Raw genomic sequence first — 10,108 nt, 5'->3', positions numbered from 1 at the left:
ATAGATTCCAACTTTTTTCTAAGTCAAATTATGAGATTTTAAAACTTTACTGATGCATTAAATCTTAAAAAATATTTTTTTTTTTAACTTTTAAAGCTTATTTTATTTTTTCTTCAGCCGCAAAAATATAAATTTATTCAAATTCAGAGAGTTATCATTAAATATTTTTGTGGTAAACATAATAAAATGTTTGCACGTCTTTTAAAAAACAGTATCAAGTTTGTACGTCAACACTAAACAGCACAAAGTTAAAATTAGCTATTTGTAAAAATTAAGTTGTAAAAACCTTAATAAAGTTCCAAAAAAACTGATTGCTTAACTTTTCAGAATAAAATAAGTTGTACATGTTGTATATGTCCTAGACAAGACGTTTTGGGTACCCCTGGTATACAACTCGATAACCGAAAGGTTTTTTCGAGCACCAGGTCCAAGGAATAAATGTTTTAAGTGTTTTTTTGTCGTTCACTAAACAATAATAGTGTTAACTGTAGTCGGTAAACCAAAGTTTTGTAAGTTATTTGGTACTTAAATTTTGAGTAAATTGTAAAACTAATAAAATCAGTCAGAGTAAATAAAGTAATACCTATGTAAAAGCTATAAACTTTACAAATAACTTAATGTTCTATTTTTTTATCTTTATTTAGTTTATTGAGCGACAAAAAAGTCAAAAATTTCGTCTAAGGACCTGGTGTACAAAAAACCTCTCGGTTATTGAGTCGCACACCTCAAGTACAGTTTAATGTCTTGTCCAGGACTACATACCAGTAATAAGTAAGTATAAAAATTATCATATTAAGCTAAGTTTCTATGTTATCCTGACCAAATAAAGACTATAAGTAATAATATGTATAGAATTAAAAAAGCTAAGATAGTCTATTAAGTAAAAAAAAGAGTTTAAAAACTTTTCAAAAAGATAAAAAACTTAATTGTTTGAATTTCAGTTTTGATCTTTTGAAATATACTGTGTGAACGTGATATTTTTTGCTCTTTAGCTTATAACCTTTTAAAGTTTTTAGGGAGTATAAATTTGTTCAGTCACATCAAAATTTACAAATTTAAAAACAATTGATCAACAGCTAAATATTAAAGAAAAAGAAATACTTTATTGTTGAACGAAGAATTTTTAAAGATAAGTTTAAACATTTTGCCGCATTAAAAAAAAAAATTTTTGGTTTGACATACAGTTTGAAATTTTATAGGATAGCTTATACGTTACTAAAACTACAAAAAAGTATGAAGTTTTTTTTAGCACACATTTTCAATCTAAAAATTATAATGTTTTTATATAAACTATTAACCCTTCGTCGGTAAGCGGCTCCTTTTGTCGTCTTTGACCCACCGTGCAAAACTGCCACCCTTGCAAAATTATACCTTTAAGGAAAAGTGACGACTCGTGCAAAAGTGAATCTTAGTTCAAGTTTGACCTATCTCGATACTGTATATACAATAAATTAAATGAACAGTACTTAAAAGCTTAATATTAAACCTGCGCGAAGCGGGGTGTTTGCAGTTTTAATTCAACATAAAAGCTATGATGCAGGTTTCTACAACCAAAGAAGTATATCAGGATAAAATTCTATACAAGGTAACCTTATTTCTAAGTATATGATCAAGCTAATAGATACTTTTAAAGCCAGAGCCAGTGATCAACTGAATCCAAGATCCAGGCAGATCTTGATTTTTAAAATGGGTCCAGATCCAATAGTTCAAAAACAAAAGTAGAAACGAAACGTCTTTTGTTTGAAAAAAAACCCTAAAAAACAAAAGTTTACGACCTAACCAAAACATTTACTTATTATCATTATTTTTAAAATTTGTATTTATGTAGGTTTACAGACATTCAAAATCGTTTTCAGTTGATATATAAGTTAAAAAAGCCTTAATTACAATTTTAAAGACTGATGTTTTTCTTGTTGATTATTAACATGTATTTTAATTTAAACTGAATCAGAAAATACTGATGTGAACTAGTTTAGCTTTTTTTTACGAGTATCTACTTTTATTCACTTTATAATACTTGTTTAAACTTTAATTTGTTTTTAAGCGACACACTTTATATACCTAACATAGAGAATTAAAAGTTACTTAAAGAAAAAGTAGCTTCTAGTTTTCCATTAAGAATTTATAAAGAAAACAAAAATTAATTAAAAAAAAAATCAATATTTTTTAACAAAAAATATTTGGTGTTGATAAAATTTAACAAATGTTAAGAGCTTATTGTGCTTTACTCCAATTAATTCGAGATATACTACTTAAAGAAGGATTGTGCAAAGTACGACCCAAGAAAATCAAACTTTGAAAATTTAAAGCAATTATTTTAAACTTTAACCGCGATCACAAAGTTTTTGAAATTTACACTTAATATTTTAAGATCCATATTTCGAGGTTTGAAAATTACACAAGGTTACTTTAGAGTCAGTAACTGGTTTAACTCATAAAATATGATTTTATTGGTATTTGTTCATGTTTTTTTCTGTTAATTCGAGCTCGACGACTAAAAAAATTACTTACCTCTGAATTTAAGTATTTTTCTTGTTAAACACAACAAGATTTTTTAACTGACATTTATCACTGTTACTAGACTATTTTACTAAAGACTTAAATATGACATTTATCTAAGTTATACCTTTTTTTTTTTTTTTAGAATGTTTTGGTCTCATTTGTATATCAATTTTTCGGATCGATACTTAATATTGCTTTTAAAAATGTTTAATTAAGTTAGTTTATACTCTCAAAAAGCCTTTTGTTTGTTTTTATAAGTAGTTTTGTACATAGTTTGATTCTAAGACTTTATAAAATAAAATTAGTTTACAATATTTTATAAAAATATTTCTGTAACAAAGCTACTAGTCTTTTAAATTTACTAAAATAATTTGTTTTTATATGCAAAAAGAATTCTTTGTATTTAATCACTTAAAGCTAATTAAATTTAAATTACAAAAGTTTTAAGTAGTGATCCCTCGGATTCAAGACCAGGTTGGATCCTGTTTTATAAAAAAGATTCAGATCAGGGTTGCCGAATGTTGGATTAAATTTCATGGTTTTCCCACTCTTTGTGGTTTTTATTGTTGAGATTTTAACCATTTTGGGTGTTTGCCAAATGACGTGTCGCCAAAAGATTTTTTTTCCAAAAACATATAGTTTTTTTATTTTTTAGAAGTTTAATGTTAATCGGGGCTGCCAAATGTTTTGGCAAATTTTCTCAAGGTTTTTATAAGTACACATTTCTGGTCTATTTTTAGTTTAAGGTTAAATTTAATGTAAAAAACTGTTTTAAATGGTATAAAAACATTGAAAAGATACTGTAAAGCTAATTGAAATAAGTTTTTAATAAACAAATAAATGTGATGACAAACATTTTTTATCTATAGGATAAATTTTTTGTGTCAAATCGAAATTTTACTACTTAACATCTTAAAAATTCCGGGTTTTTCAAAACTTCTAAATTTACATGTTTTTAGCCTAAATTGTTAAATTCCTGGTTTTTTGGCAACCTTGACCAGATTCGGCCGGATTATAAGTTTTAAAAGATCTGGTAGACCATTTTTTGATGTAGAAGAATTCTTGAAAATTTCTGGTTGAAGTGATGGGTATTTGAATAAATTATCAACTTAGTTAATGAAACTATTTGGTTTCAAAGATATGTTATACTTACATCTTTTATGTTACACTTCTAGTCATAAAATTTTCTATACTATAAACAATATAATAATAACTTTAAGCAGAGGATGGTTGTTATAATTATGTTGATTAGGTAAAACTTTCATAATTTTCGTTGTATTTTAGATTAAATGATATTATTAATTTTTTTCATAGTGTATTTATTGAGGGTAGGAGTCAAATATGTACGATGGGACACTTTTGCACATTTTAATTTTTTCTAAATTTATTTGTTTTTTTTTTTGCTGATTTTAATCAATTTAAATTTTTACTATCACTGTTACCCCTAACCCTTACTCTCGGTCGATAACTTTTTATTAAATAATTTATTTTTCTTGTTTCTATTTTGACTATACTTTTTATTAGTTATTTTTTTCATCATTTTTTCTACTATCGCTGTTACCCCTAACCCTCGGCCGGTAACTTTTTTTTCTCTTGTGCAAAAGTGTCTTTGTGCATATTTGACCAGTTCCCATTCATTAAGGCTATATTAAAAAAAAAAAAAAGTTTATGTATTAGCTATAATTTCTGATAAAACTCTAATGATAGCACTTAACTTAAATAAATTTACTAATGATATATAAGGCAATTTGTTTACTAATCAGTTAATATAACATTTTTGGGGTCTGTTTACATCATTGTGAAAAACTTGGAAGCACTTACTTCTAATATCTTTGGAACATACAAGTTTAATTAGATGCCTAAATTAAGATCTTTAAACACCTCTTTTCCATTTGAAAAAGTATTATTAAGTTAAGTGTCGTACTTTTTTTTTAATTTGCTAATTTTAGGATTGAAAATATTGTAACTTGAAATAGTTTAAATAAAGGAGTATTATTTATGGGCAAAAATATTTTTATTTATTTCAAGATAGATCAGAGGGGGACAGCCTTTAATGTGAATTTATTAGATTTATTAATAAGTTTGTTACAGTGTATAGTATTTTTTTAAAGTAAATGTATAAAAATATAACCAATAAATAGTAGCACACACTCTCAAGTAAAATAGAGCAGATTTGTGAACATTTATAATTTTTTTTTATAAACATTTCCTTCTGCATTATTTATTCTTAATATAAAAATAACATTTCAGACCACACTTGGCTGGTGTCTTGCCAACCCACGAGATAGATGGTTGGTTTTCGTAATATTTTCAGAAACTAAAGACATTTAAATTTCGAGTTTTGTTATGAGTTAGGTACCTACTTATGAAGTAGATATGTTACAAAATAGTAGAGAGTTATAAAAACAAAAGAAGACAATTTTACGAACAACCTTTACTAAAATAATTTAAATTTAAGAGTCATAATTTTAATAATTGCTAAAAATTTAGATTTTTTTCTTTAATTTAAACTAATTAAGTTTTTATTTAATTTTCCCAAAATCATACTAAATTAATTAGTTTAAAATTTACAATCCATAAACATAAAAACACTTACTTTGATAAAAAATGATAAGAACTTATATTTATAAACTATGCGAAGTAGGTATTAGAGCAAAGACTATTAAAAAATTGTATTACGTTAAAATTTTCTCAATCAAACCAATATGTTTAATTAAGTTTTTTTTTTCAAAAACTTAAGAGCTAGAAAAATTTCGAGTATAAAAAAGTAAGTATAAATAAAAACAAGATGCTTTATCTTAAATGTCTATTCAATAAATGCACTCACATCAAGTAGATCTTTAAAATACCCAATTTTCTTGTAGTGCAAAATTCTAAACTTTACTCATATATTGTATTAAAAATGTAAATTATCTAATTAAATTTTAACTGGTATCTGTTATACAACAAAAAAAAGATTGAAGAATTAATTTATTAAGTATTTCACTATTACCATGCTTAGAAATTTATTTAATATTTACAAAATTATCTTTTCTTGGTAAAAAATCTTAAAATTTAGTATTTTGCATTTTAAGTACTTAACTAAATGACCAAAAAAAATTCTTATCAATTAAATTCAATAAAAATTATTAATGTTACAATTTTTTTAAATGTTAATAGTCTTTAAAAACTATAAATATTAACTAGGAATGAATTTTTATTTAAATTTATTAAAAAAACAACTAAATATTTTGTATGTTCTAATTCACTAACAAATGCAAAAAATCAAGATATTTTCTAATCTTTCAAAAAAAACATTTTCATCCTTTAAACTCCTGTTTATAAGACAGAGTAAAGTAAGTAAGTAAAATAAAATTTTAATCTGCCATTGAGAAAAAATTAATTCCACAATTAACTATTGTAAAACTAATGTTTAAAATTTTGTATCAAGACACATACATACATTATCTACTTCTCGAGCGGAGCATAATTGAGCAACTTTTCAATGAGATCAACATGAGAAAGCAGCATTCTTCTGCAGCAGTACCTTTGCAACTTCAATCTGTCCAAAGCGTCTCTGTGAGAAGTATTTATATCAACACGCTTGTCAATTTAAGTTTAGTAAATAATGATGTCTTTGAAATTAAGCGAGTGGTGACAAAAAAAAAAGTTAGAGGAAATTTAAATAGTTAGCAAGGTGTATTATCTGTATGAATCTAAGGACCCTTGTTATAGTAGGCATTACACAGAAAAAATAATTACCTATTATATGTTTACTTTGTTGAATTGTAAGTTTAATAAATTGTTGTTCTACATGTTCTCAATCATTAGTTATATAGGTTTATATGGATAATCAGGTATTGCTTTCAATAAAACTACCTATTTTAAAGAAAAATTTTACAGGTTAAAATATATCTTGTATTTAAATTTTGATTTCAAATTACCAATAAAAGTGGTAACAAATACTTTCAAAACTACATTGTTAAACATAATAGTGCAAATACATTTGAATTGTTAAAGAAATAAAGATGATAAGAAAATATTAAATATAGTTTATAACTCTGATAACAGCTAAAAGTAGTAATGTTACCAAATCATGTTTTTTAGTAATGGAAAATAAAAAAAAATAATGCATTACAATTAAGTTAATTTAAACAAATTAAAATGTACAAAATTGTTCGAGAAAAATTATATTTAATGCACTTATACTGTAACGCTATTCCAAGTTTCACTTGAAAACCGTTTTGTTAAATTTACATATTGTAGAATACAAATAGTCAAAAAAAATTTAGATACAAAAATATTTTACCAAGTTTTTTAAAGTAAACTTAAATTATATAAAACAAAAAAAAAACATATAGCACCTTTTTACTAGACCGGATAAATAATGAATCTAATATGAAAAAATTATTTTAGTATTAAGTATAATATTTAGAGTGTGCTTATTTTATATGTTTATTTTGAACATAACAATGACTAGTTTAAAAAAAAGTATACATAGAGTGGATAGAGTAAACCAAAGAAAAAATACCTAAAATGCTATAGACCTTTATAAGACTCTTATCAAGTTGGTTTAAAAACTGAAAGTAATTTTGATACATAGAATTAAATGTGTAATAAATTAAGAATTTTCTTTAAATATTTTTAAAACTGGCAAACAAAAGAACTTTGTTAAAAATAAGACAATTTAATTTGTTTAAAATATAAAGGTCATAATTGCAATAAAAAATCTTAACAAAACATATTTTTGACTTATATTAATACATATGAATTCATGTTTCAGAGAATAAAATTTGTGAAAAGTATTTCGTTTTGTTTAATTCTTATAGGATTAATTAAAAACGAGGTATACAATATACAAAATTTATTAAGTACTTTTAAAAGTATTAATATGTCTAAGTTAATAGAATCTTTAAAACTTTATAAGGTTTAGGAAATTAAGAGTTTAAATTTTTTTAGTAAATGTTTTTTTTTAAATAATGTATTTTTTAAACTTTATATCAAATTTTAAGTTTGTTGATTTAGAAAGATTAATTAAATGCTGTAGAACATAATAATGATTTATGATTAACTTTATTTATTAGTCTGTAATTTTAGGGGACGGGTCAAATATGCACAAAAAATTTTTGAACGAAAGGTCACTTTTATACGAGGGGTCACTTTTGCACAAGAGTATTAAAAATTATAAAACAAAAAAGCTAAGGAGCGAGAGGGATTAGGGGTAATAGTTATAGTTAAAAAATTATATATAAAAAATTTAAAATAAATAAAACTAAAAAAAATAAAATGAAAAAAAAGTTAGTAACTAAGGGAACAGGGTAACAATGATAAAAAATAATAATAAACTAAGAAAAGAATAATAATTAAAAAAATATAATATAATTAAGTAAAAAAAAAATTAATTTAATTGCTTTAAAACTGAAGGAGTAGATAAATTTTTAGTGAAATAGTCTATTTTAGTCCTTTTAGTTTTAGCCTCCCATAAAGAACTTATTTAACGCTTATATATCAAAAGTTACACTTAACTTAAAAAGCAGTAAAAAGTAATAAGTAGCTTATCTGATTTCGTACAAAACAAGACTAAATTTTAAAAAAAGTTTTACCTCCCTTCCCTATACCCTTAACTGAACCAGTAACAGAACAAGTAAAAAACAAGTAAAGTATTACTACTTTCAATCTTTAATTGTAAAAAACTCAGAAAAGAGTTTTTACTAAATTATCAATCATGTATTATTTCTAATGTCATATAAAAAAAAAGTCTGGTAAAATTCTGCAAGGATGCGTACTTCTTCTATGTGGGTGCAGAACTAATCAAATTCTCAAAAAAATGAAACGGCCACAACACAAGAAGTTATATATTTTTAAAAAACAATAATAATGTGTATGTAGGTCTAATTAAAACCTAAATACATTTTTTTTGAATTTGCGTAAATCTAAATATTTTTAAAGATATGGCTTAAACACGTTTAAAATTGAAGTAATTATAAAAATTATCGTTTAATAACTTTATTTACTATCATAATCTCTGTATTTAAACCAGGGTTTCCCAAACTTTTTTTAAACTTCCCTCTTTGAATAAATTAAAAAAGCTATGGCCTAATCAAAAAACTAACTTAACTTCTAAAGATTACTCAAAAACTATCATTTAAAACACCTAAGACCTTTTTTTGATCCATGATCAAATCCAAAACATCTAGTGTAAGTTTCAAACTATGACCTCATGGCCCTCTGAAAATCTGTCATGGCCCACTTTGGGAAACCCTAATTTAGATATACAACAGCTTTCTTCAATTTTTTAAATATATTTTACTTTTTGAGAAATCGTCTCTTAAAATTTTTTGAAGAGTTTGAATTGTCATGTAACTCTGCTATATTAATGTTTAAATTAGCAATATGACAATTTGTGTCTTTCTTAAAGGGCAATAAAAATAAATCTACCGTGTATAAACATCTTGATTTGTAGTAAAAACAAAAAATTTAAGTAATATTTCATATTAAAATTGTTTATTACTGTTTATTGATAATTGAAAAACTCACAGTACTATTTACATAGCGCATTACAAAAAAAAAACATAACTAAATCAATTTTCAATAAAGAAAAGTATAAACTCAACAATCTAATGTGTATAAAACTAAAAAAAAATCTCATAAGTTTAAAAGCTAACCATTTTATCTTTTTTTATATTCAAGTATTTTAATTTTAATATTTCCTTTTTATGTTTTAAGTTGTTTAAGTTAGATAAAAACTCAAAATAATGAAAGTTTGAACTAAAGAAAAAAAAAACTGTTTTAATTATACTTAATTTTGAAATACATCTTTATATTAATAAATGATTGCTTCCACCATTAAAACACTATGTTCCACCAAGCAAACAATATCCTTTGTAATTCATGGTTTTAAAGGTTGCCACTTTTTGAAGCAAAAAAACTTGTCTGATTTTAGTAATTTATAAAAAAATGTGAAATCAAGCTTACTTATAACAAAATAATAACTAAAGGACCAATAAAAACAGAACTAGAATTTTTTTAAAGGCATTAAGCTAGCTTGGATCTTAGTAAAATATATAAATACTAGCTTGCTTTTTTCAAAATTAAAAACAAGCCTGAGTTAAACAAAAAAATCAAACTTGTTAGTGTGTATGTGTTAATCCCAGGATTTTCAAATTTATCTTTTGTTTCAAGTGAAGTTGTGTTTTTTCAAAACATTTTTTATAAAACTTTATTCCGTAATTACTTTAACCTAAGAATAAGTTTTACAAAGAAAGAAATTTGAAAACAAACCCTTCAGGAATTTGTTGTTGCAGAAGACTTAGGTAAGCATCCCATTTGTTACCTACTACTTTTCCACATGTAAAACATCTGATAGGAATTATCATTCTTTTTTTAGTATTTTTAATCTAAAATGCTGTAAAAAATAGTCAATAAACATAAAGTGGCATCTAAATTAATCTAATTCTCTTAAAATGATATATATTATGCTCATTATATAGTGATTACTCTAATAAAGGCCATTGGGAAGGGGTCATAACATTATTTCTGATACAAAACATTTATTTCATTTTCAGTTTTATTTGAAACTCAAAAATCACTAAAAAATATTTAATTTTTATTTTGAACCAGAGACTAA

At 24.2% G+C, this 10,108-nt stretch overlaps 1 protein-coding gene across 1 annotated transcript; it reads right to left on the bottom strand.

Annotated features, from left to right (window-relative positions):
• Positions 1-5,737: 5,737 nt before the first annotated feature.
• On the bottom strand, positions 5,738-9,888 carry LOC145842158 (DNA-directed RNA polymerases I, II, and III subunit RPABC5-like). Its single transcript, XM_082949555.1, has 2 exons — positions 9,763-9,888; positions 5,738-6,058 (listed from the first exon to the last, which is right to left on the bottom strand). The coding sequence occupies exons 1-2, from the start codon at positions 9,855-9,857 to the stop codon at positions 5,950-5,952; spliced, it is 204 nt and encodes a 67-aa protein (XP_082805681.1). The 5' UTR covers positions 9,858-9,888; the 3' UTR covers positions 5,738-5,949.
• Positions 9,889-10,108: the final 220 nt, after the last annotated feature.

This window comes from Thalia democratica, chromosome 8 (genome assembly GCF_965202585.1).
Source record: "Thalia democratica chromosome 8, ktThaDemo2.hap1.1, whole genome shotgun sequence".
Lineage (NCBI taxonomy): Eukaryota > Metazoa > Chordata > Thaliacea > Salpida > Salpidae > Thalia > Thalia democratica.
Note: the sequence above shows the minus strand (reverse complement) of the source record. Positions and strands in the feature narration are given on the sequence as shown.

Excerpts from the sequence above, each read along its gene's own strand:
- LOC145842158 (XM_082949555.1), bottom strand. The coding sequence starts at position 9,857 with ATGATAATTCCTATCAGATGTTTTACATGTGGAAAAGTAGTAGGTAAC. Across the intron at positions 6,059-9,762 it reads CAACAACAAATTCCTGAAGG|AGACGCTTTGGACAGATTGA; the intron begins GTTTGTTTTCAA and ends TACTTCTCACAG.